The sequence below is a fragment of the Aulonocara stuartgranti genome (genome assembly GCF_965226115.1).
Source record: "Aulonocara stuartgranti genome assembly, chromosome: 13".
NCBI classification, from domain to species: Eukaryota; Metazoa; Chordata; class Actinopteri; order Cichliformes; family Cichlidae; genus Aulonocara; species Aulonocara stuartgranti.
Genome location: NC_138949.1, coordinates 22,954,152 through 22,977,400, shown reverse-complemented (window position 1 = coordinate 22,977,400; position 23,249 = coordinate 22,954,152). Strand labels below are relative to the sequence as shown.

At 39.4% G+C, this 23,249-nt stretch overlaps 2 protein-coding genes across 3 annotated transcripts in view; both read left to right on the top strand.

Moving 5' to 3' along the window:
• chrm3a (cholinergic receptor, muscarinic 3a) overlaps window positions 1–14,750 on the top strand; it is an 81,425-nt gene extending 66,675 nt beyond the window's left edge. The window contains exon 3 of the mRNA XM_082556791.1: window positions 10,878–14,750. Coding sequence (XP_082412917.1) covers window positions 10,897–12,840 — 1,944 coding nt within the window. The 5' untranslated portion in view covers window positions 10,878–10,896 and the 3' untranslated portion in view covers window positions 12,841–14,750. The remainder of the gene's footprint in view (window positions 1–10,877) is intronic.
• Window positions 14,751–16,923: 2,173 nt separating this feature from the next.
• The window catches only part of fmn2a (formin 2a), a 40,181-nt gene continuing 33,855 nt past the window's right edge, over window positions 16,924–23,249 (top strand). Inside the window, exons 1-2 of one of the 2 annotated variants that reach the window (XM_082557444.1) lie at window positions 16,924–17,325; window positions 19,084–21,340. In XM_082557444.1, the coding sequence (XP_082413570.1) occupies window positions 19,120–21,340 (2,221 nt within the window). In that variant the 5' untranslated portion in view covers window positions 16,924–17,325; window positions 19,084–19,119. Of the gene's footprint in view, window positions 17,330–19,083; window positions 21,341–23,249 lie in introns of both variants that reach the window. The other variant, XM_082557445.1, reaches the window with a different exon arrangement.

The following is a 23,249-nucleotide window of genomic DNA, read 5'->3' as shown; positions in this document are numbered from 1 at the left end:
GAAGGAGGTGATCAAACTTCTGATTGTGGAAGTGGAGGGTTAGTTACAGTATGCTGAAAAGTAAATGGACTACATTTATACTGTCTTTTCAAAAGACATACTGTGGACACAGACACATACTTTCTTAATAAGTGTATTTTGTCGTAAGTCCTTTCCTTACACATGGCTGCTATTGGGCCAACTTGAGGTTCATCATCTTGCCCACCTTGGAGATTGAATAGGGATGAACCACAGATCTTCAGATTCTCACACTACTACGATAAGTGTTCATCCAATGTCCTGAAAGCAAATTGTGTGGTTTTCATATTTTGGATAGAGGTTGTTTTCTCTTCCCGGTCTTTTGAGTGTTTCTCCTATTTGACTGCTGTTCTCCATTTTGTGAGTATGGGGAAGAATGACTAACAGATACAGTGAAGCAGAGAAGCAACAACAACAACAACTAAAAAAAAAAAACACTTTTCATTTTCAGTGCTATCTTTGCGAGGGCATTTATTGACACAGTGCATTCCATCCATAGCTAAACCTTAACTATGTAAACTAAGTGCTTAACCTTAAACCTTACCTAAACCTTAATGTTAACCTTGACACCAAGCTATGGTATGTAAATACAATCTCAATGATGGATTTCTTGCATGAGACACGTTTAGGGGCATTTGTAAATTGTAGGGGGAAAAAACCCAACCAAATGTACAAAACTACCCATGATGCTTGTGTGTATTTATTTGAGAGTTTTTTGTGTGTTTTTTTTTTTTTTTTTAATCAAGTCTGTCTCTCCAGATATACACATCGGGTTTGGTTTCATCTGCAAGAGGTTAACAAAGAAATAGGCTTTTGATACTGAGAGACAGCTGAGACTACTGTGACTTCCCTAGAGAATTTAAGGAATCAAATTTAAAAGCTATTTCAGGCACCAGTGCCAGGTACAGTCATGTCACCTGGGTTGATATTATTGAATGAAATAGGATACACCCACTGTCAAGTGTGTGGAAAGAAACAGGCAGAGAGGGCGGGAAGGGGTGAGGAGGCTGGGTCTGCAATGTTTAAGTGAATGAGGCAGAGGAGCAACAGAGACATGAGATTGTGTGCGTGTGTGCCTGTATGTATGTGTGTGTGTGTGTCCACATCCCTGTGAGTGTTCATGTTTGTAATACGTTTAGTGCTTTGTTAACTGTCTGTGCAAGCCTGTCTACATCCGCCAGCAGAAGTGTTTGTACTGTATTATAACCAGTCCTGTCAGCAGCACACCTCTTTGTGCCGATACAGTACTTGGATCATTTTCAAGATATCCTTGTAATCACCTTGTTGACTCAGTGGCCCCTCAAGTGTTTGAGCATTGCCAACTGACAATGCTTGTGTTTGTATGCCTATAAGTAGTTTGGTGAAAGTGAAACACAGTGAGTGATAGAGTCAACGGTTCTTTGGGTGTGCTTCTGTCATGCACGCATGTCTGCAAAGAAAGAGTGCAGATCCGTGAGTTTTGTGTGGCATAACAAGATGCATGCAGTGCACCCTCCTTCCAAAGGCTTTCATGTGTCTGTAACAGCACTTGCACTACGTCCTCCTTTAAGCCATATACTTAACGGACATAATTATTTAATCCCATGTTGGGTTTTTTTCAACTGAAAAAGGTGATGGGTCTCTATCATCTGACATCCAGCCACCCTGAATTGGGAGCTGTCTTTTGTTCTGCCTCTGCCGCATAATATCCCACTTCTTTCCAACTTGCACTCGCTAGGAGGTGTGACTACTTAACATCTCCTTGCACATTGCAAGGCCCTTTCACCTCCCCTTCTTGTACCCCTGCACAACCCAAAATTTCTGCCTTCAGCATTTAAAGACCCCTCTCTTCCTGCTAAAGCATGTTTACATCGAGGAGAGTGTGTGCTTTTTCTCCCTAGCTGTCTCTTTCAAGTGCCTGTTCAATAGGCAGATGGTTGCACTTCCTTTTAAGGAGTGTTCGCAATAGCCTATTAGTTACATGTGTATAGCATCTGTGTAGGGTTGCACTGAAGTGCAGGCTTGAGGTGTGAGGCAGTGGGTCAGGCTTGGTATCAGCCTTGCAAAAAAACAAAGCGAGGTACTTCATAGTTTAGATTGCGGGAATTGTTAGGAGCTAGCTGTCACTGTGGCAAATTTAATGCACAAGCAAATTTTTTTCCAGTGTCCCACTCCAAAATCTTCCATAAAACTCACCCTAATTTCAGTGACGGTATCTTTACTTTTGTTTTTAAAACACACAAAAGGTATGCTTTGGCTCTCATCCAGTTTTAGATTTATGACAACAATGAAAGAAAGGTTAACTTACAGCATTCCCCCTGCAGTCATCCTGAAGCCCTTTGGTTTGACATATTCCGGAGCTGTTCTTCTACTGTCTGTAGTTTGCCTTTCTACATTGTTCCTGCCTCTTGCTTTCACATACACACATACTACGCAAGCATGTCCAAGTGTCTAAGAGTGCCATGTCTAAAGAGTTCCAGCAGCTTGTTACAGAGGCTGTCAAAAAGCAACAGAGACCCACCGCAGAGGTGAGGATGTGTGTGAAATCCCATGAGCCTGTAGCACAGGTCAGGAGCATAACAACATCCAGCCTCTCTTTCCACGTGGAGATTTTTCTCCTCACACAGATACTCTCATACAACAGCTGAGGAATATAACAACAAAAATGACTTCCTTCATTCATTTAATGCATTCAGTAAGACTGCATATCCAAACAGTTTTGGCTTTTACAATTTTGTAACCATTAGTTTCTTAAAAGGACAAAATCGACTGTGTGGTTGCTATCTACAACAACACCTTTATTTTCAGTACTTTCTAATCCTGTCTCTGTCAAAAGGATATTTTCACTAATTAGTGTCCTCTGAAACTTACAAATCAGTAAAAGAAATCACTCCTTTTTAAACTGGCTTTAGTTAAAGTTTGGGTGGTTTGATCACAAAAATGACGGGTCAGATAAGGGAAATATCATAATTTCTAGTGAAGTTCGTATTGAGGCAGTTTCCTTATTATTTCTGCATATTTGCACAATATAAGATGTAAAGCATCAAGAACATACTGTATGTAGCCTGTCTTTTTTGATTGACACCACCCACAGTTTTTCACTGGTTTCACAAGGAACAAGTAGCCCACGGATCTTCTTATCAGTCAGACTTTCTAAGCCATGTTTAACACTGAGTGATTGATTTTTCAACCAGCCCCAACTGGTCACTGCTGATGGCCACACCTCTGTGAACCTGGTTTTGTCAGAGGTTTCTTTCTGTTAAAAGGGAGTTTTTCCTTTCCACTGTCGCTAAAGTGCTTGCTCATACAGCATCATCTGATTTTTAGGGGTTTCCCAGGGGTTTTTGTTGGGTCTTTACTTTAATATAGAAACCGTCTTGAGGCAGTTGTTGTTGTGATTTGACACTATATAAATAAGATTGAATTGAATATCCTGTTATAATGGCACTATGCAAAACCACTCACACAATTATTTCACTTCCTCACGTTATTATTTTATCAGGATAAGCTCCTGTCAAACTGCAATCTGTTTATGGCTTGTGGTGCCAGTGTAAGCAGAACTCAGACACTGTTGTGCAGTAATCTGGATTTCGGCAAAAAAACCCAACAACAACAAAAAAAACACCTCAATAAAAGCAGATCTCCTGGCTGCCCACAGTCATAAAGGAGACTAAACAAGGTTAGGGCAGAACAATTATGCTGAGCTGCTTCCTGGTGTTAGGAAACTGACAGGATTTCTTCAGTTGTACAGACACTCCTGGTTTTCTGTTATGCAGTCAGGAGTTTACACTGATAACATTAGTATTTACATTTTTCACTTGAAGAGCAAGATTTGCACTTAATGACTAAAACGCTTAGACTTCTGCTAATGTACAAACAATTATTCAATTAAAAACTCTCTTCCTTCTATGGGCTGGGCTACATGCTGGAAAATGTGCAATATAAGTAGACTCAAGAGTGCTTTGCTCAGCTAGAACCTGATGTACTCTGGTGCTTTTTAGCTACGATCAGGAGTTTTAGGATAACAAAGCGTGGAAATGCTTGTCTGCTGCGCTGACACTTTGGTCCAGACTAAAACATATATCACCATTAAGTGGTTTGCCATTAAAGTTTCTACAAATGTCTTTGTGCAAATGGCTGCACAAAGACATTTTACAAATATTATATGATGTTTTTAAACACATAAAAATATAAAGACAATACATCCAAAGGTGAAATAATTTGATGGAAAACATTTAAAAAAAACTTGAAGCAGAGACCTGTTAACTCTTCTTTTGATAGCACAGTTGTAGTTTTAGGGCAACATGTTGCTTACTTTATCTTAGATACCTGGTTTACATGGTTTGGCATTATCTTACTGAAAAATGTGATGCTTTTCCTGCAAAATAGGTATTTGCTCCAAAACGTAAACATACACAACATCTATAAATTGAAAAAGGGTCTATACAAAATTTTACATTGTCAGACCACTTGGCAGTATTTCACCTTTTTTCGATCTATCTTAATGAGCCTGAGCTTAGAGAAAGGTTCTTTGTGTATTTCTCCTTACATGGTAGAGGTTTAACCTGCATTTATTAAACTAATGAAGTGTTTTCACAAACTGGGATTTTTAGAAGCTTCACTCAGCCCATGAATGCCCACGATATGATGTCCAGATATGTCTCCCAAAGTAAAATGTAGCACATGTAACCTAAATAACTGATACTATTGAAAGGGTCTGGTAATCCTTCAATAAACTCTACATTCATTTTCATCCTTTTTAATTTATCTTATCTCCCCTGCACATTCATAATGTTTGCTACTCGGGTGCGAGGAATCTCTCACATGTGATAAGGAATGAATAGCTTGCCGCTTATGAGAGGGATATTTCTTGTCGTAAAAGATTTACAGTATAAACAGTGTTTCTTGTCACGTGCCTCCAATAAATTACAGAAACATTTGTGAAATCGAGCGTGTCCTTATCTGACTCACAGCTCCTGAGAAAAGGCACACAGCACTGGCAGAGTGTCTGACACTCTCATAGTAAATAATGTGCATAATATTATTAAATCCAGAAACACATATTTGCTTTAAAAAACAGCTGGAGGGATCAACATGTCTGAGATACTCAAAAGATATTAGCAGCCTAGAAGCTGGGAGGCTTTGTCAGTCAGCAGTTTCATATATCTTAACAAACAAAGCACACAAGCAGTAGGAAATATTCACTGATGCTGAGGTCAATAAGAGGTAACTGCATTTTCTTTTGTCACTAAATCTAAATCCTTGTCAACAGATTTACTGAGATGTACAGATTTAAAGCACTTAAAGTAAATATATTTTTTTTGGGTGTGAGTATTGTGAGAAGTCTCCAGACTACAGCTCCAAGGTATCACAAGGTGAAGGTGGTGTGTCATGGTGAAGGAAAAACCATGCCCGATTAAAATCAGGTAGGGCAGAACCTGTGGAGGAGGACGTGTAATTTGTTGCTGAAACTGTACCTGTCCACAGGTACAGTTTCAGCAACAGTTCGAAGCTATTTAACAGATTAAAGATATGCCAGACTAAAAATCTGTGAACTTCAGAGTTGACTTGAGAGTATTGCTCATGGACTCCCAGCAAGTCTGTTTGTTGCCAAGGAAGCACTAAATGCTTCTTTTTGTCAGCAGTGAGTACCTGACAGATGGCCTTGCGCTGTTTCTCAACCCTAGCCACCATCTTCTGGCAGCAACCCCCTGCTCTCCAGCTTGTGATGGCTTTAGCTCATCCTGTGCCACCACAACATCCCTTTTCAGGAGGAACAAGGCCAGTTTCCACTGTTGTTCCATGCCAAAACACAATTATATATAAATAAAATAATACAATTATATTGTTATTTTCTATTTAGCTTAGTACAGTTACTCAATTTAACAGGAAACATGCCATTTACTATCACAAAAACATTCTGTGTGATTTATTAGTGTCTGTTATGTCTGAATGTATTAAATTAAGTTTTTTACATCAAGCCTTGGCTTAATACTTTTCATGAACAACGGTGCTATTGAGCTTTGTTTGAAATTATAATTAATAGATGACTGTCTTTCTTAAAAACTAAGAAAGTAAATGCTTCCCCTATAATGTCGTTGGAAAATTGGGTGTTTATGTCAGAGTCCCTCTGATGTTTCACCATATCTGAGGTGGTGAAGAATAACAGACTTGTGCTTTGTATACAGCGAAAGTAACTTCATGTGTGGAAAAAAATGCTTCAGGTTCACTTTTAGAGATATATGGAGCACTCGTATTTAATTGTGCTGCATGGCACAATATCCTTGCAGAGGTGAGCGTATTCCCAAGTTATCTGATTACTACTTGGGTTACCAAAAGTCAGAGTCTTTTGTGGGTTGTATGACCCATACTGTAAATGTTGTTCACAATATCTCCAAGGAAACCATTGATCTCTATAGGTATGTAAGACCATTACATGTTTCCCATATGTGGTAGTGACTGTGAGCATCTCAGTGTGACTCATCAAGCTGAGATTTGGTCTACACATGCACAGTAGAGCAAACTATAGACCATAGTAACTACAGACTGCATTGTAGAGCTAACTTTTTTTTTGTCAATGCCAAAACATTTAGAATTTTGGCATATGTTTGAGATGCTCCTTTCTTTAATTCTAATTTTAGGAAATGGAGCTGTGAATTGTTATTGTTAGGTGAAGCAATATCAAGTGTAAAATACTATATTTGTGTGACAATATTCTAGTCTTTATTCACAAGTTTACTGCACCATATACGATAGTTAAAATTCACAGAGCAGTTAGTTTTTGGACACTACTTACCATCATGTTCTCGTTATGTAATATCTCACAATCCCACTTTGTGGGACAGCACAATTTTTTTTTAATGATTTAGGAATTGTTCTCAAAATGAAACAGCCTCATGAGATTTAATTGAAGTTGTGGCTTTTAGTACATGGTTAATGTGTCTCTGCAGTGGTAGCAGTGATGTCTCACAGCAACAAGGTTTTGGGTTTGAACCTGCTGGCTTGCTGCTGCCTTTCTGTGTGGACTTTTCATGTTCTCCTTGTCCGTGTGTCAGGTCCCTGCAGGTACCCTGACTCCCAACACTCACGCACTTAGTCCAAACACATGTGTCTTAGGTTATCTTGTGATCCAAATTGTCTATAGGTTCAAATGTGTGTGTGTGTGTGTGTGTGGTTGTCTGTCTCTCTGTGCTTGTCCTGTGATAGACTGGCAGCCAGTCCAGACCCTTTCTCATCTCCAGTGAGAGCCCCCTACAGCCATGAATTTGGACAAGCGGTTAAGATAATTGATGAATACTGTATCTGTGTTTGAAGTTCTGAGTCGCTCTTGATGTCTGCCTTCTTCTTCACAAGGCAGAAATCTGCAAACTATATGACAATGCAGTGCTGCCCAGCCAGTGATTGTTATCACAAAACTATTGGTTACTGCTGTCGGGCTGGCTGAATATGTATGCATTTTGACTGTAGTGGCTCTGTTAAAATTGAAATGTGTGACAGCTTGAGTAATCTTGGTTTTCTTTGCCAGTGTCTCTTTTATTTTGAAGAAGAGGTTGTGTCTGGTTCTGCTTTGTTTGTCAGTATTTTATTTGCATTTTTGTGGTGTGTGTTCAAGTTATTAAAGTTAAAAATCTAGGCACTTCTGGGGCCAGAGTGACCAAAATTCAAATTACAGCAGCTTTAACCTTCATTAAAAGTGCTTGTCAGTGTGACTCATCCTTGGTGGAAATAGTTTTTGGCCATATCACTACTATGCTAAAAATAGTAAGCTGAAATGGCCGTATATTAGTCATCCAATCATTTAGATGGATTCTTGGACCCAACTTGGATTGCGCTGTCAAACCCTGCTGGGACAAATGCCTGAAAATGTCAGGGAACAAGTTGTGTTGCACCTCAGTAAACGAGTATCGATCTTCCTTTGTACCTGAAGCTATCACACCTACGTGCCCTGGAGTCAAACTTAAGACATAGAGCTTAATGTTGACTTGGAGAAAACAAGACAAATACAGTATAATGGCTTCTCTGTAATGGCAGCTGTTGGCAGAGTTTTAGCCCACCTATGTTGGAAAAGGATACTGTCGTCTGGCTCATACATTTTTCATTTGAAGAGGGGTGATTATATTTTTTTGAGAGGAAAACAAACATAAAAACCACTCTCACTTATTTTGCTCCCAGCAGAATGTAGATGTAAATTTGTGGTAAATAACTAATGCAATCGGAGGCAACAACAAAACATAATTGTTCCGTTCATAATTATGTTTGTTCTGTAAGACAATTGCCTGATATCAGACAGAATTATCATCTGAACATTGGTTTATTGTTGCACAGGAAAGCTGAGTATTAATAAACACACAATACTCTCTCTCTCTGATATATGTATATATATATATATATATATATATATATATATATATATATATATATATATATATACACACACTGTACACATCTATGCTGTATAATTGACTGCATATCCAATTAGATAGCCATAAATTTCTCCTATTAGTGTGATTGAAGGATTATGTACACTGTTGTGTCAGTGTGACGAGGGGCTTGCAGACCCATCAGTGCCAACACTGATTTATTGTGTAACTCTCAAAAAGAGACATGGACAGGTACAGCAATTCTGACATTTGGCCTGTTCCCATAGGATCCAGCCTTTTCTCTCTTCCTATGTCTGCATTACACCAAACAGTATACTATTTATTTATTTGAGTAATAATGCTGATTTTGTTTGAGTATTGTGTTCAGATATTGATATTTTTTAAAAAGAAAGTGAACAATGTGTATATATAATGACATAGAAATAGAAACAGAAATTTAGTCAATATATTGCTGTGATCGCCAAACAAACACATTTTGCACTGGTAAGTAAAGTTAAATGTTATTTATTTTGCATTAGTAACACATTGCATACATGCCCAGTACAATTTAATTTGTAAAATGTTAAAAGTTTGCCAACTCTAGGAAAGTTTTTTTCCCCCCTCAAAGGCATTGTTGTTTTTGTATTTGGCTGCTTTTGCTTTTCATATAGCCTGCTGTAATTTATTACATTGCTAAATTTAATGTGTGAATCTGTGCATACTGCAAATTTCTATGCAAATATGGTGCACACGATGCCTTTCGGTGAAAATGATATGCCCTGCACTGTCACGTAAAGCGTATATGAGTGAAACATGACGGCATTCTATCCATGGATGAGCATGGATGAAGTGATGCGTGTCCACAGCAAAGACAGCAGGGAGCTTTTTCATAATAGTAGTAGCGGTGTGCGGCTCTCGGTGTCACAAATGGCTATGAGACGCTGTTGGCTACTGGGGTTCTTTAACAGCTCTGTGGGAGGTCTGAGATTCTGTGTAGGCACAGGTACAGCACTCGGCTTCAAATACCTTTCCCTGTGGGATGAATACTGTGTGCACGATTGTCACTTTAAACATTATACAACTGCTATATTCGTGCTTATATATTTGTGTACATAGTGTCTATAGGCATGTGGATTTGGTGGTAAGGGGTAATATGTTTTTCCTTGTTGAAACATTGTTGTAAATGTCAGCAGAAGAAAACACTACTCCCATGGCTTTCACAATAAAAAGCAAGCGGGGGTAATGTGCGGCACTCTGTATAATCACAGCTGTGTACTGAGTATTGATTACTACACTTGTCAGGCAACAAAAAGCTACAGTTTTCATATGTGCTATTTGATGTTTGTATCATCAGACACATGTGTAAACTATCTGAATCCCTAGCTGTAAGTCCAAACTGATTTGCCAGTAATTTAAAAAGCATGCATCTAAATCCATTCACCTCAGCAGTTGTGCGTTATTGCTCAGCGAAACTCGAAGAGAATAGAACATGCTGGTTTAGAAATTGGAGGTCTTCATCTCGTTATCCAATTATCAGTAACTGCTTTGACAAAAACAGCAGGATCTTTCATTTAATGTTTGCCCTTTTATTGCAAAGTCATCTTGAATTGAACTAAAAACAGTGCATATTCACATATTCTTTGTGACTACGGCGGCATTAGCTCCTCTGGTGCTCTTTTCTCCATGTTTCACCATTAGGTTTTGTCTGTTGATAGCTTTATCTATCTAGGATCTATCTTTTCTTTCTTAGAGGGCTTTTGGAAGACCAGATCAATGCTGATGTCTAATTAGCGAGCAGGAAAAAAAATCGCTGCTCAGACAGGGAAAAGGTGCCAGAATATCTCCTAAAGTTCATTCCTCCTGCTTTATTCAAACCCCTACTTGTTATAACTTTTACCAGACTTAAATATAAAATTGCCATTATCACAAAACGGTTTCCCTTTGTAGACTAGCGACATATATGAGTGTTAAATTTTGAATGTAACCACTGTGCTAACTCCATTTATGGTCTGTAAGCAGAAAACCATCAGGTACAAGGGTCTAATGTGATGTAGTGTTTAGTTTTAACACAGTCCTTATAGACTAGGCAACAACGTGAAAATGCATTACCCGTGTCTAAGTTAAATATATCTGCAATTTTATTGGGTCTCATAAGAAACAGCTCTGATTGCACTCTTACTATCATTGTTGACCATCTACCTATGTTAATTCAGCATCAAGGTATAATTTGATATGTATTGCTTGTAGCATTTAAAGTGTACACAAAGATTGTGCGCAAATAAAATTAAGGGTGACTGTTTTAAAGGAAACATCCAAACATCTTTGGCTATCCAAACACCCAGTTTTGTAGAATGGGTTTGTAGCCTCACCTAGTGGATATGAATAGGAATATCAGCTACCTTCTCAAATTTTGTTCTTTCTGCCACTCTTTTCTTTTACACTTGTCTATTTTCCCTTTTGTGCCCCTTTCCCCTCCTCTCTATGTCCCTTCCTACCTCCCTTTACTATCTTTCTCTTTAGAATATGCCAGAACATAACAATGAGCTCCAACAGCACAGATCCTGGTCTTTTCCTGACTGCCAGCACTCTACCACCATTGGCTGCAGCCTACTCACAGTCCAATGCACCCTATCAAGGAGGAACTGGAGGAACGCCCGTGGTTTATCATGCTATGGATGATAATTCCTCTTCTATCAGCAAGCTCTTAAACTCCACATTAGAACCCCAAAATGGGACTGCAACGGCAGCCCCTGATCCCTTGGGTGGCCACGCTGTGTGGCAGGTTGTCCTCATTGTCTTATTGACTGGCATGCTGTCACTGGTCACGGTCATTGGGAACATCCTGGTAGTAGTATCCTTCAAGGTTAATCGCCAACTAAAGACAGTCAACAACTATTTCCTGTTGAGCTTAGCTGTGGCTGACCTCATCATAGGGGTCATCTCCATGAACCTCTACACAGCTTATCTTGTGATGGGCTACTGGGCCATGGGCAACTGGGCATGCGACCTGTGGCTGGCTATAGACTACGTGGCAAGCAATGCATCTGTTATGAACCTACTGGTCATCAGCTTTGACCGCTACTTTTCAATTACTAGGCCTTTGACCTACCGGGCCAAACGGACCACAAGGCGAGCTGGGATCATGATAGGCTTAGCCTGGTTTGTTTCTCTTGTCCTGTGGGCTCCGGCCATCCTGCTATGGCAGTTTCTTGAGGGTAAAAGGACAGTGCCCTCAGGGGAATGCTACATTCAGTTCCTTTCACAGCCTATTATAACCTTCTGCACAGCCATGGCGGCATTCTACCTACCTGTGACAATAATGAGTGTTCTCTACTGGCGCATTTACAAGGAGACCCAGAATCGTTCAAAAGAGCTAGCTGGGTTGCAGGGCTCGGGTGGAATAGGAGCAAGAGGTGTAAACGGTGGGGGCGAAAGAGCCCGTTTTGTCCATCAGACAGGAAGTTCTAGAAGCTGCAGCAGCTATGAGTTGACCAGGCTCTCTAGGAGAAAGAGCACATGTCGGGAACTGGTAGGCCGCTTCCACTGCTGGCCCGGTGTTCGCTCTTGGAGACCTGGTAGTATGCGACAGGGAGATGGTGATCCAGATCAGAGTAGCAGTGACAGCTGGAACAACAATGATGCTGCAGTCTCTTTGGACCAGTCTGGGTCTTCAGAAGATGAGGACTGTGGAGGTAGAGATATGATTCCACAAAGTCATGCTATTTTCTCCATTGTTCTTAGCCTTCCTGGCATAAAAGCTGCTGTTAACTCCCAGCTAACCTCATGTGAGGATCTGGATGGAGCCTCAGAGGAGGATCCCCTTAGAGCAGCAGAGTATAATCGAGACAGTCTTTCATCAGTAGCTCCAAACACAATAGCCACTGTTACTCCGGAAGGGCAAAACAGTTCAGAAAATAGCTACCACCAACGCTTCTGCTCACGCAAAATTCAATCATTGTCTTCCATCCAGGCTACTTCTAACCATAGGTCTCTGGATGGTACCCCAGTAACCACTACCACTGCCTCTGACAGTACTACTACCAGCACAACCACTAAGTCCCCCTCAGGTCCAATGTCCTTCAAGGAGGCAGCTCTGGCAAAGCGTTTCGCTGCCCGAGCCCGCACTCAGATCACCAAAAGGAAGCGGATGTCCTTGGTAAAAGAGAAGAAGGCAGCTCAAACTCTCAGTGCCATCCTCTTTGCATTCATCATCACATGGACACCTTACAACATCATGGTGCTCATCAATGCTTTCTGTAAAACTTGCATCCCAGAAACTCTGTGGGCAGTAGGTTACTGGCTATGCTACGTCAACAGCACAGTCAACCCCATGTGTTACGCCCTGTGCAACAAGACTTTTCGTACAACATTTAAGATGATACTGTTGTGCCGCTGGGACCAGAAAAAAAGGAGGAAGCAGCAGTTTCAGCAAAGGCATTCTTCAGTGGTCTTTCACAGGAGAATTCCCAGGGAGTCTACGTAAAGGACGGAAAGTTAAGATTGCTTGTAACAGAAATCAAAAATGTAACACAGAAAGAAAAGAAAGAAACATACATTTAATTGTTTCTGTGGAGTTTCTTTATCTAGAGATCTTTAATGTTTTATTCTGCTATGTCAAACACAGCAACCCGATGTGGTGGTTTTGCAGTATGTGCTTGTGTTGGTGCATCCATTAAGCAAAGCCGTATATGTGTGTGAAGGTTTGCGTAAGGTGAGGTTCAGACATGAAGGTTGTGACTGTCCTTGAAGAACTTTTTATCATTTCATGCAAGTACAGCAGCAAGAAAGTGAAGTGAGTGGACAATACTCGAAAAGGGCTTAAAAAACAAATTGCAGGAGAAATACTGAAGTGCAATTGATGCAAATAGAGAGGATGTTGTCACAGAGTTGGGGATTACACTTTTCTGATCATTTCTCTCTGTGGGTAGTTTGCTCTGTAACATTCAGAGTGGATTTGCATTTTAAATAAAACTATATATATATATTAAAAAAAATGTTCACAGGCTTCTACATTTTATTAATTTGCCCAGCCATCTTTTTGACTGGTATGCAGTTTTATTAAAGGTTCGGCACATTGCGTTTCTACATGTGCTCCTTTGTCAGTGTCTTTAATGAAATATAAAAAGTTCTTAAATTTTGTCCATACAGTCGACAGAAAACTGTTATTTTTGTGATTTTGGTTTTTGGTTTTCTAGAGATTTTGAGCCAGTCTGAAAATGATCCTTTTGACGAACTGAGTTGTGAATATTTTGTGTGGCACCACAGTCAGTGAACTGCTGTTGTGTTCAATGTGATTGTTGTGGTTTGTATGGTGGAGATAATAAGTACAATGGTTGTATTTTATGTACTTGCAATTTTCTGTCAAGTAATGATTATACAGTAATTATATTCCGTTTGTGTACATTTGGATATTTCTGAATATGATACACAAAGATTGCACACACACAAACACACTCACACACAAATATGTCCATTTGTTTAAAAAAGTGTGTTTTGATCTTACGTTATCCTTTGAATTTCCACAAAATTTCACATCTAACAACTCTTTTGTAAAAGGATGGCAATCTTTGATATAGTGGAACAATGGCGACCTCTAGTGGTGTACAAAAAGATCTGTTGCTCAAGCTGTTAACAGTTTAACTTCCACACTGCAGTATCAAAATCTGAAATATATATATATATATATATATATATATATATATATATATATATATATATATATTAATTCAATCTAAAAAAATTTATCTAAATTTTAAATGAAAACAGGTGACAAATTCAAGAAAAGCTACACTGAGGTGTTTAGATTCACTTGTACTTTAGAGGGAAGGTTCAATGCGGAGCAGTATAAAGTTGTTCTGAGTACAAATAATCATCATAAAATAATTTTAATATGGTAAAAAGAAATGTGCTACAGCAACTAGCATACAAATTAATGGCTAGATCGTATTATATTGGAAATGATGACATGACTTTGGCTTATTTGCTGTATGCAAAGAAATGTTTAAAAAAAATCCTGTACCTGCCATCGGTGAATATTTCATTCGTTTTCAGCACAATGCTATAATACAGAAAGCTACTTTTGGCTGCTCCCTTATTCACAAGGGGTCACCACAAGGGGTGGCTCTTTGTATTTGATCTGGTAGATTTTTATGCTGAATGCCCTTTCTGATGCAGCCCCTGAGGAATTTGTATCTTCTTCCAGAAACAAACTGGGGATCTTTTGCTTATTAGTGTAAACCACTACAGTGTGGAGCCACGGTACAGGGTCAGAATACATTCTTCATCGATAAATGAGGGATTTTTTGTACTGTATTGGGAATGTAAACTGCCAACATTGTGAACACAACAGTTTGTTACATTTTAAGTATGCCAATCATACTCATATTTTAAGCCAATAAAAAATAAAAAAAACCTTTTGTCTATAATTACTTTATTTGTTTTGATTTTTTGTCTTTTTGCCACTGTGTAATTTAGGGTGTTTCACCTTTGTTACATAGAATAGTTTCACTTAAAATGAATCATTTGTTGAGTGTTGCTCTGCCTCACGTTCATATTTAACACATTTTCAATAATGCAGTTTCTTAACATCCAACCAGATCAGTTTAAAGCAATATATAATGTGGGTTGCATGAATTTATCCATAATATTCTGTAATCAGAGCTAAAAAAAAAAAAAAAAAAATACAGTTACAATATAATTGGTGCTATAATACTATAATCACTAGTCACTACATTAGGGACATCTGCTTGGTAATGCAAAGATCAAGTCAGCCAACTCTGTGCATTTAAAGATGTTAAAGATGACCCGCTAAAGCTCAAACTGAGCAACAGAATGGGGAAGAAAGGTAACTAAAGGGACTTCATGGTTGTTGGTGCCAGATTGGTGGGTTTGAGTATTTGATCCAGATGCAGGTTTGATCCAGGGATTTTCACACACAAGCATCTGTTGGAGTTGGAGGTGAATGGTCCAAAAAAAATGATGACATCCAGTGACCAGCAGTTCTCTAAGTGACAATAACGTATTTTTGTCAGAGGTAAGAGAAGAATGCCCAGAATACTTATAGCTGACAGGAATGCAACAGAAACTCAATTCACCTCTCATTAGAACCAAGGTATCCAGAAAAGAATATCTGAATGCACATCAAACTCAAAAGACAACTCCTCTCAACTAAGAACAGGAAACTGACGCTACAATTTGTAAGACCTCACCAAAATTAGCCAAAATAGAATATTGTAAGACTGTCACCTGGTCTGATGAACCTCGATTGCAGTTGCAACATTTGGATGACCTGGTCGGATTTTGGATTAGCCCTGCCTGTTATCAGCAGTTCAGCTGCTGACTATGTCCATCTTTTTATGGCCACTCAATTTCAGACTGGCTTCTTGAAGATGACAATAACTTCACTGTACTCAAATGCCCTGCACAGTCACAAGATGTGATTCCAAGATGTGAGCACCTTTGGGATTTGGTGGAACAGTACAGTTCATATCATAGACAAGAAATCTGCAGGAACTGTGCAATGCTGTCATGTCATGCCAACCTGGTAGTTTAAAATATCCAGTTTATTTTTTCCCTTTTAACCAACAAAATTTCCACAAGTTGTAAAGCACAGCCTTACCAATGAACAGTCATTTTGTTGTATTTTTCCCAACAAACGTTGCTACAACCTGTATGCTATCATGTCTAAGTATTTGAACATTTTGTTTTTATATGGCCACTGTCATTTGTTTAGGTTGATTAGGTTTATTCCTTGCTATTTTAAACTTCAGATGACCTTAAATAAAATGTTTTGTAGCATTCCTCAATACTTAAAAATGTCCAGAAAACTGAATAAAACAGCTACTCTCAATGAGGAAGTGGATGGCATAACCCTCGGCTGCCTGTTTAGTGCAGGAAGGGACTTAAACGACAAGCAAGATGGAATGTGAGTACCTCCCTGGATATGTAGTCAAGCTAAAGTGGCACTGCTCAGAAAAGTTTGGTTACTAATCCCAACAAGTATGACCAAAAGTGAAAGCTCAAAGAAGCAGACAGGGTTTAGAGAGTCTGTGAAAATTCCTGGTATTACTCTTGAACACTGCAAAAAGTTTGTAGCATAGAACGAAGAAATACTGTTATATAACTTTTTTTTTGCTCCAACTTGTAAGTAAAACTGCATCAAATCAATAATTTCTTTTCTTTTTTAGAAGTAACATTTTGACATCTGTACATCCCTACAGACATGGCACTGAGTTAACTTTTGTACGAACTATCTGGCACATTTTTGGCTTTCTGTGGATCTGATGCAAAAGTGGAATATGCGTGTTCTTTTATCTTTTGAGGCAGAATTATACGCAGTGATTTTGAGAGTTTTATTCCTCTACCAACCCTTGAAAATGTATTTATATTATTCTGTATTTAGCTCTAATCTTCCAGCTTTTTAAAACTCAATTATAATATTAATTATTTGTTATCATAGGAAACATGTTGTCTCAGTTAGGATTGAGGTCACTGACCTGTCTGGTAACAGCTTATGTAGGGAGAAAACAGCTGAAGCTCATTTGCTAAATGAGGGCATAGACTTAAAAGTGGCACCACAGTGCATCAGCCAAGACTAACAGCTACTGATCGACTCAACTGAATGTGTGTGTTTTTATTCTAATTTGCCATTAAAATGGAGTCTTGTATTGCTGTCTGAAATGAAGTTGAGATTAGCATTGAGTGTCTAACTTCAGATTTATTTTAATATAATAGTGTTATTTAACTGTTACATAGCTGTGTGTGTTCCCATCATGAGTCCTGATGAAGTTAGTAAGGAGAGTCTCCACAGAGCTAATGAGAGATGGCCACAGTGACTAGACATGTGATGAGGAAAATACAGACTTCATGTGACCCATGGCTAAGGAGCGGCTCATAGAAGAAGACAAACACCCATTTGTGTTGTTTTCTTCAGTCAGTACTAAACCACCAAGGAGAATCCACCAGTCAGGCAAGTATGACATCTTTCATATTTGAAAATCTTTATAAAAGTCATAGCATTTATCTTGTTTTTTTCATTTTACACTGTTTCATTTTGCCTAAACGGAATGTTGTAAGTTGAAACCTTGTTCTAATTTTTATCTTTTATGGTTAGAAAAGGGATCTTTATAATTGGTGCTAGAAGGATAAATGTTAAATTTACTACACATAGAGGTTAATCAGTCTTCAGGCATGTGTTGATACAAGCTAATGAACAAACAAGAAGAATCCATTTGGACATAAAAATGTGGACACAATAACTTGCCTGTAACTGCACAGGCAATATTTATCACCAATCAATCATAAGCTTGTAAGTTGTGGACAAACCACCATATACCTACACTTTGACTTAATCCATAATAAGTGTCTGATTTTAATTTATTTTCTTGATCGGTAGATGTGGGATTTTTTTTTTAGCCATACACTGCCAAAAAGTGATGCATTCAGTTAAACAGTAAATATTTGGATTTGAGAAAGCTAAAATCATAATCTTTTCACCAGATATTCTCCAACATGTAGATAATTTCCCGTAACTCGGCAGCCACATTAAACTGACTCTTTGATTAACTACTTCCACTGGGATGCGCAGTATGACATGAGTATTTAGCTGTTTGTTATACAGTATATCTGTGTGTGGGGAAAATTGGAGATCTCGAGTGACCTGTCTGATCTACAATACTGTGCAAAAGTCTTGAGAGCCCACATTTCTCTATGTTTTGCTAGGAAGATGATAAATTCATGCAGCAATTAAAAATTGATAAGTCAAAAACCAGAGACTGCCTAACAAGCTTGAAAATGAATATTTGGTCTGATTTTTATTCTTCAATGAAGTCTGAGCTGTCTTAGGCAAGCCTTCTTTTAATTGATCCAAGTTAGGTGTGTTTGAATGATTGATAAGTTGTTGTAAAGTGGCTTAACAGAGTAAAAACACATTCATCTTAAAACGGTCAGGTAAAATTACTGGACTGAAAACGAGTGAAAAAGCAACCAATACCCTATGAAAGACCCCCAGAAAGAACTGTTGCTCAAGAACACTTTGAAAAATTCTAAGAGAGTCTGATTCATTGAAAGCAAAATCAAAAGAAATGAGTTGTGGTTCAAGCCTGGAAAGAAAAAAAGACTAGGCTTCTTTACATTTCTTGAAGATGACAAATCTGGGACTCCACTGATTGGTCTTAGAACTGAAGAAGCTCCTCAGACGAGAGGTGAAACATCTTCAAGAAACTTAACGAATTCTAGTTGCTTTTTTCCCCCCAAGCTCCTTAGATTATCATAGCTGTACCTTGAAATGGAAATTAGAGAAAATAATTGAGGTGATTATATACAAAATTGTCAGCATCTCATGAAAACAATAGACTTAAGTTGTATCTGTTCAACTTGGATGTTCACTGCCCTTTGATTTGTTCAGTCAAAATGACCCAGTGATGCTTCAATCATGTTGAGGTTCAGGATCTAGGGAGGTCAGTCCATGACTAGTAATAGTCCACTGTTTTGTTTTGGGTTTTTTTATGTTTACTTGTTTTGTTGTTGTTGTTTGTTTGTTTTTTAATCTAGGCAGGCCTTTACTGCATTGGTGGTGTGTTTGGCATAATTTTCATGCTGAAAAATTAAGCTGTTGCCAATCAGGCATTATGACTCATCTCAGAGCATATTGCCTCCCTTTTGCTATTTTTAAGCTAAGCGTAAATATACAGTAAATCAGTGTGAATTTGTTCTTCTCCCTTTGTAGACAGGCGTTCTCTTGGATGAAACCAAAGCGAGCAGGATGCAAACCATAAAGACGGTGGAGACCCAAGTCCCCTTTCTAAAAGAGAGTTTCTTCACTACCACGTTCAAAGGCCGGCGGAAGAGCAGTGTTACCAATATCCTCCGTAAACAGCAACACTCTCTTCTTAATCAACAGCAGTGTATTTTAGAGCATCAGCCACACAGTCCTAAGCTCTTTCATTCTCCTCCAGTTGAAAATGGACCGGGGCAGCAAACCCCCCAGCATCACCGACTTGCTCGCTCAACCAGCAGCCCGTTATGCAAGGCAGCTGAGAATGCAGAAGCAGATGGGGATAGAAAGGAGGAGCAAAAAGAGAGAAAGGCTCAGAATGTGAGAGAGGCTGAGCTGGAAAGGGGGGGAGAGGGAGCAGTGAGTGGTAGTGAGCCCGTGGCTGTCACTGCCAGTCTCCTCCTCCTTTCATCATCAGCCTCAGCAGTGCTGGGGGAGCCAGCATCATCCTCACAGCTGCCGTTAACTGTGGTGGGCAGACAGCAGGGATTAGCTGGCTCTGAAAGGGCTCTGACCAACAGAGGACCGGCGGCAGCAGAAGCTCATGAGGAAACCGAGCATGCCCAATCTCGACCCCAGCATCATGGCCTATTAGCCAAAGGTGTTCGTCTACTCAGGAACATGGGGAACCAGGAAGCAAAGCAGAAGAAAGGAGGAGCCAGCGGTGGACCAACAGGGGATGTTTCTTGTGATGGTGAGGCAGAGGAGCGAGAAGTGGACAAAAAATCCAAAAAGTCCTACAATAAAACAAATAAAGGAGCAGGAGAACATGGTGGTAAGAAGAAATCAAAGTCTGAGTCAAAGGGTTCTGTGTTTTCTGGAATGAAGATCAGGAAGAGTTTATCCAAGGTGAAAGGGTTGTCTAAGGATGATATGTTGGAAGATGGGAGATCAGCACATGTTGGCAAAGCAGGGGTCGAGTCTGGTGCAGAGAAAAGCCTGTCAGCTGATGAGATGGGCATGCTGTCAGATGTTGAGGGGGATCTAACCCATTTAACTGCAGACAGCCACGAATCTATGGGCGATGAGACTGGCCGGAAGACAAGTTCAGGGTCAGATGCTGAACTCTACAGTTTTCACTCAGCGACTGAAAGTGAAGACCTGCTCTCTGATATCCAGCAGGCCATGAGAGACCAAGGTGTTGCCAGTGAAATTGTTACCAGACACTTATCTGAAGTGTCTGGTAACAATATGTCAACTTTGGAGGGGAGCAAAGTTCCTGAGACTGGAATATCTCACCAACTATTTAATCTGGATGAAGACTGTTTCTCCCCACCTCTTGTTAGTGAAAGTGTACCTCAAGAACTGAATGATAAGTGTAAGAGACTGGAGAATGAAAGGAGTGACATATCTATATCAAGAATTTCATCTGGTCCAGGGTCTCTGAGTGAGAGTGGTCCTTCATCTTCTGCTCCAGACACAGAGAGAAGCAGTGGCAGCCTTTTTCCAAAAACTAACAGCACTTATAGCTTTCAAGACACTACAGCCACCACCACCTCATATGAAAGTGCTGAGGAGCCCCAGGATGAACTGGAGAGCCTGTTTTTGACTCCACATCAGGGTCAAGGTAGTCAGGCTGTACTTGGCAAAAACACATCATGTGACCATTTAGATTCCATAATGGTAGGGACAGGGCCAACTGGTACTCAAAAAAGTGCAAGCAGCATGGACCTGTCTGTTGAGAGGGAGGATGAAGAAAGTGGTGGGCGGGACTTTCTGTCTCTAGAAAGGAGAAAAAATAGTCTGTCTATTAGCCACCTGATAATAGACAGTCCCCCTGTTTTTCAGCCTAGACGAAGATCATCCAACTCCCCCTCCACTGTCAAATTCTACCCACCTGTCCACCCTTCCTATATTAAGACCACCACCAGGCAGCTCACCTCTCCAGTTGGCTCCCCCATTACCAGCCCTCACGCGCCTCGGAAAACAGATCCCATCAGTGGATCACTGGAATCCAACAAGGTCCAAGGGTTTAGGAGACGCAAGCAGAGGTCCTGCTCCATAGCTGGGCCGCACAGTGTGTCTGCAGACTGGTCGTCTGAGGTTGATGAGCTTAGTGTAAGACATGATGATGGGGCCAAATTTCCAGATCAGGAGACCACAGAGAAGAGTTACACAGGTGGGACTTACTGGACGCTGGGCTCTAGGAGAGCACACTATGGAAAGCAGACGTCTGCTGCTCCAGTACCCTACCTGGATGTCTTCTCTGGTGAGTGATATATTAAACAACTGAAGTGAGCAATCAAAACAGGTTTCAAAAAAAACTTTAAAAGAAGGTAAAGAGAGAATAATAACCTTCCTCCCAAAACATAGGTGCCAATTTAGTGTAGCTGTCTTCTCTTTTAAATGCCCCATAATCTATTAGCCTCACTGCACTCATTCTGAATGGCATTTCTCAGAGAGACCTGTGTGAAAGTGAGCTACAAGACAATTTGATTAATGTCAGTTTTTTTTTGTTTGCATCTACAATCTAAATCAATGCCACAAAGGGATGAACTACATGTTTTGCAATACAAAGAAAAAGTAAAGAAAAACATAGAGGAAAAACACAGAATATCAATAGCTTGACTTTTTAATTCTATTCGTTTTGTGATTATTCTGCTATCACATTGGCACCAAAGTATCAGGAAGACAATAATGAAGCATTTCATTTAAATATTTTAGTTATTTCATAATTTATTCCTACTGAAGAAGTCTTAATGGATTGGATGCCACTCCTATTTGTTTGGCTCATACCCTATTGGAGATTAGGCCATTACACAACCAATGATTATAGTAATTGCCTAGTAAGTTTAATTACTTACAAATTGCACTTTATATAAGTAAGTACACTAGAAATACTAAGGTTATTATTTTAAAATACAATACTTAATGAAAACCATAATAAAACCATGGGGTGTCTTTGAGATGCGTTGTCTCACTCTAATAAAACAATGCCACTCTGTCCTCCTTACTATTGTGGAGCCTTTCAAGAGCTTAGCTGTTGTCTCCTGTCTTTGCCTGTGCTCGTAAATCAGAGGACCGAATGACAATGCTGCCACCCACCCACGGCTATGTCATCCTCTGATTCCACTGGCTTAGATAAGAAGCACACGCATATACAAACACAGTGGATGTTAAACTCATGTGACAGTTTTTCTGCAAGACAAAAATAAGTCATGATGTTAAATCAATTTCTGTTTGCGTCAGGTGAACTCGCTCCAAACAACAGAAGTACATAATGATCTGAATCCATATAAAATGAACATTTTTGTGCCTGTGTGGCACTTTTTTGTCCCGTTTATGCTCACAAATACTCAGTCTCTAACTAGTTTACCATTGCATGTGATACCAATCAGTGCAGCGAGGTTTACAGGTCACATGTACCCTTAAGAAGGAGTGGAAGCAATGAGAACAAAGATGGGAAACCACAGAAAACTCCAGCTTAATGTTTGAACAAGTGACGACAAATTCCCACTGACGGATAAAAACAAATCTACAGGAGCATGAGTCATGTCATGGCTTTTAATTGATTTGACACTGTCCCCTGTATCACATGGTTAAAAGAAATCACCCTGTTTTAGAATTGGTCTTCCTGCTGTAGCTGTGTGTTGTTTTGGGCTCAACAGTCCTCTGCTGTCACATTGTTGATATCCCCCACCACCCTTCAAACTCCACATAATTCCTGACATTAATTTCATTTTCAAGAAAATATGTCATTCCTTATGAAGTATAGAGATTTTGATACATTACTACATTTCTCACAGGTCAAACTTACTTTACAAACATGCGGACAGCCTACTTTATTTTCTGTATTTTATTCAAGAAGTAGAATTTATACATTTTGTAACCATGCTGTCGGCTTTAGCCCACCTTTTAGATTTTTTTTTTTTTTCAAGCTATTCCAAAACTTTTCTTTTTCTGCAATTTGATAGTTCTTTGCACTTCACAATCAGCACCACCTCTCTTTTCACCCACGTGTAAATGGTGTGAATAGAGTTTACAAGTGTAGGTGTTTAATTATCACATCCTAAAATGAAAAATGTCTTTTACATTCTTTGGTCAGACTGACATGAGGTGTCTAACTACACAATTTTTCTCAACTTACCAAATATATATCTAAAAATAAATTTTAAAAA